The 3,881-nt window shown below is 57.4% G+C and overlaps 1 gene segment (V, D, J or C); it reads left to right on the top strand.

The window, feature by feature from the left end:
• Positions 1-3,356, top strand: LOC105525268 (the record flags this gene model as incomplete). The annotated part of the segment is given in 3 exon segments: positions 1-121; positions 2,734-2,951; positions 3,231-3,356. Coding segments are annotated over 2 exon segments (318 nt in total), but the record flags the coding sequence as incomplete, so codon positions are not given.
• Between the last annotated feature and the right edge of the window lie 525 nt (positions 3,357-3,881).

Here is a 3,881-nt window from a genome sequence, read left to right as displayed (position 1 = left end):
GTGACCAGCATACTGCGCGTGGCAGCCGAGGACTGGAAGAGGGGGGACACCTTCTCCTGCATGGTGGGCCACGAGGCCCTGCCGCTGGCCTTCACACAGAAGACCATCGACCGCCTGGCGGGTAAACCCACCCACGTCAATGTGTCTGTGGTCATGGCGGAAGTGGACGGCACCTGCTACTGAGCCACCCGCCTGTCCCCACCCTTGAATAAACTCCATGCTCCCCCAAGCAGCCCCACGCTTCCATCCGGCGCCTCTGTCCATCCTCAGGGTCTCAGCACGTGGGAAAGGGCCAGGGCACGGAGAGGGAAGAACACCCCTGCCTGAGCCTCAGGGGGCCCTGGCACCCCATGAGCCTTTCTACCCTGGTGTGAGTGTGAGTGTGAGAGTGTGTGGTGCAGGAGGCCTCGCCGGTGTGAAAGCTTAGGTCTACCGAGGCAGGCACAGCCCAGGGTGGGTTCTGAGAGACGCACATGCCCCGGAGAGTTCTGAGTGGGCAGCAGCATGGCCGTTTGTCCCTGAGAGAGCTGCCTCTGGCTGCAACTGGGAGGGAATAGAGTGTGAGAGGAGCAGGCTGGCTGAGAAAGAGGCAGGTAGCGGGAGGAGCAGCGAGGGAGTGAGGGGCTGGACTCCAGGGCCCCCCTGGGAAGACAAGCTCCGGGAGGGCCCCACCACCCTAGTAGGTGGGTCTCAGGACATCCTCACTGACGCATGCAGAAAGGGGCACCTCCCCTTAACCACACGGCTCTGTACGGGGCACACGGACACATGTGCACACTCACACCCACATACACGCCTGAGCCCTGCAGGAGCAGAATGTTCACAGCCCAGACCCAGCTCCAGAAAAGCCAGGGGAGTCCCCTCCCAAGCCCCCAGCGGGCATTCCCAGGCTCAGCCTGCTGCCCCAGGCCCCTCTGGCCTCCCTGTGTTTCCACTGTGCACAGCTCAGGGACCAACTCCACAAACCCCCTCCCAGGCAGCCCCTGCTCCCTGCCTGGCCAAGTCTCCCATCCCTTCCTAAGCCCAACTAGGACCCGAAGCATAGACCGGGCGGGGCCGCGTGGGGTAGCATCAGAAGCAGGCCAGTGAAACAGGGCCTGCCCAGGGCCCCTCTGCATGCCTCTGGCTTCCGCTTGGGGCTCCCAGGAGTGGAAGAATTGTCCCACAACCACTGTGGGGACACCTGGCACCAGGACTCCCACAAGGGGGCAGTGGGGCCCCTGCTCTTGCCTTAGACATCTTCCGGGCCTCCCCAGGGGCCCCCGCCTTCTGGCTGCCTCCCTCTGCTCTCAGGGCCAAGGTGAGGTGGAGGTTACTGTCACCCCTGAGGGTCCAGTCACCAGAAGGTGAGAGCAACAAGTCACCCAAGCAAGCCCTGCCACAGAGAAGCCTTCCAGCCCATGGGACCCAGGACCTGGCCCAGAGGAGGGGCTTTTAAAGAGACAGGGAAAGAGGGAGAATCAATAGATGAAGGGCTGAACCAGCAGACAGAGATCAGGCAGACACATGGGTAGATCCTAGGACATATAATGAATGGATGGGTGGATGGAGGATTGGTAGATGGAGGATGGATGGGTGGTAAAATGGATGGGTGGGTAAATGGCTGGATGGAGGGTGGATGGATGGATATATGATGGATGGATGGATGGATGAAGGATAGGTGGACGGGTGGATGGAGGATGGATGAGTGGATGAATGAAGGATGGAAGATAAATGGATGAATGGATGGATGGATGGATGAAGGATAGGTGGACGGGTGGATGGAGGATGGATGAGTGGATGAATGAAGGATGGAAGATAAATGGATGAATGGATGGATGGATGGATTATGGATGGGTGGGCAGATGGAGGATGGGTGGATGGATGGAGGATTGAGGATAGATGGGTGGATGGGTAGATCTATGGAGGATAGGTAGATGGAAGATAAATGGATGGAGAATTTCTTTATGGATGGATGAGTGAATGGATGGAAAATAGCTTTATGGATGGATGGGTGGATATTTAAATGATAGCCTTATATTAATAGATGAATGGAGGATGAATGGATGGGTGAGTGGGTAAGAGTGTTATTGATGGAGGGGTGGATATACAGATAATAGCTTTGTAGATGGATGGATGGATAGATGGACGGAAGGATAGAAAGATAGGTGAATGACTGGATGTATCAGCACATGACAAGCAGGTACAGCTGTACAAGGGAGGTCTATGCCCTGAGACCCTGAGGAAAATAAGAATGCCTGTGCTGGTAGCTCTCACCTGGCCCTCCCTTGTAACCCCTCAGCCACATTCCCTGGGAAGGCAACAGAGGCCTCTGGTCTTGCCCATTCAATCTTTGGCCCACTGAATGTCAGACCCAGGTCTCTGTCTTGGACCCAGATATCCTTGAAGGTGGGTGTATCTGGTCCTCTCTGGCCCCAGGACCCAGTCTCTGAATACGTGGCTGGGACTGAGACGGGGTGGGGGTTGGGGGGTGGGAGGGTACCTTGGGCTCAAAGTACCCTTGGAGAAGTAGATGGTGTCCACTTTCTGCCCTGCTGAGTCTCTCCCTGAAGTGCCCTAAGAACCTCAAAGACAGAAAGTCCCAGCCCCTCACCTGGGACCCTGCCTCCTCATCCTCCCTGGGAGAGTCTCAGGCCTTAGATGGGGACCCAGACCCCACTGTCCCCAGACCCCAAGAAAACATACCCACTGTTCACATAGGTCTGGGCCTGGAAGGCTCTTGCTGTGTTGCAGATTGGAAGATGCTGCCTCCCTCTGTGGTGCTGGACTTGCCGCAGGAGACCCTGGAGGAGGAGACCCCTGGTGCCAACCTGTGGCCCACCACCATCACCTTCCTCACCCTCTTCCTGCTGAGCCTGTTCTATAGCACAGCACTGACTGTGACCAGCGTCCGGGGTCCATCTGGCAACAGGGAGGGCCCCCAGTACTGAGCGGGAGCCAGCAAGGCACAGGTAGGAGCCCAGGAGACGATGAGCCCACAGTGGATGGGGTGGGCTGCAGTGCTTGGCTGTGAGGAGAGCACCACCTGCTCCCACTGTGGGGACATGTGCTCTCCTGGGGGGCCTTTCACAGACACTGAGGACACAGGCAGGCCCAGGGTCAGGGCTGAGCTTCCCTCCAGTACAGCAACCAGGATTCCGTCCAGGCTCCCATGAGCCAGGCCAGGGCTAGGACAGAGGGCACTGGCAAGGGTGTTGCTCCTTCAGGCTGTGACCCCTCTGTCTTTGCAGGGAGGAAGTGTGGAGGAACCTCTTGGAGAAGCCAGCTATGCTTGCCAGAACTCAGCCCTTTCAGAAATCACCGACTCACCCTTACTCACATGCCTTCCAGGTGCAATAAAGTGGTCCCAAGGAAAATGTTCACAGACTCTGAATGAGGAGATGGGGGTCAGGGAAAGGGTGGTGGCTTTAGACCGGCGGATGCCTGCTTCAAAGTCCCGCTGGGTGTCATGGTGGTCATGGTGGGCATGGACAGAGGGTACCTCTAGTCCCAAAATCAAGAAACAACCTGATCTTGCATGAGGCTGAGGCCCAAGGATGAATGCTGGATTCACCAGAGACCATGGCAAAGAAGCCTGCTCCCAAAAACTATGTGGGATCCCTGTTCCCCATAACCTAGACAGCCCTAGTCCTCCTCACTGGGTCCTCATCCTGATCACAGGGCCCTGGTCCTGACCAGTGGGCCCTTTTACCGATCACTGAGCTCTGGTCCTACTACTTGGGCCCTGTTCCTGATCACTCAATTCTAGCCTTGATCACTGAGCCTTAGTCCTGATCACTGAGTCCCACTCCTGTTTTTGACCCTGGACCTGATCACTCAGCCCTGGTCCTGGTCACTCAACCCTGGTCCAGATCACACAGCCCTGGTCCTGGTCACTCAGC

The sequence above is a fragment of the Colobus angolensis genome, unplaced genomic scaffold, assembly GCF_000951035.1.
Source record: "Colobus angolensis palliatus isolate OR3802 unplaced genomic scaffold, Cang.pa_1.0 Scaffold526, whole genome shotgun sequence".
NCBI classification, from domain to species: Eukaryota; Metazoa; Chordata; class Mammalia; order Primates; family Cercopithecidae; genus Colobus; species Colobus angolensis.
This window is presented reverse-complemented; position numbering and strand designations above follow the sequence as displayed.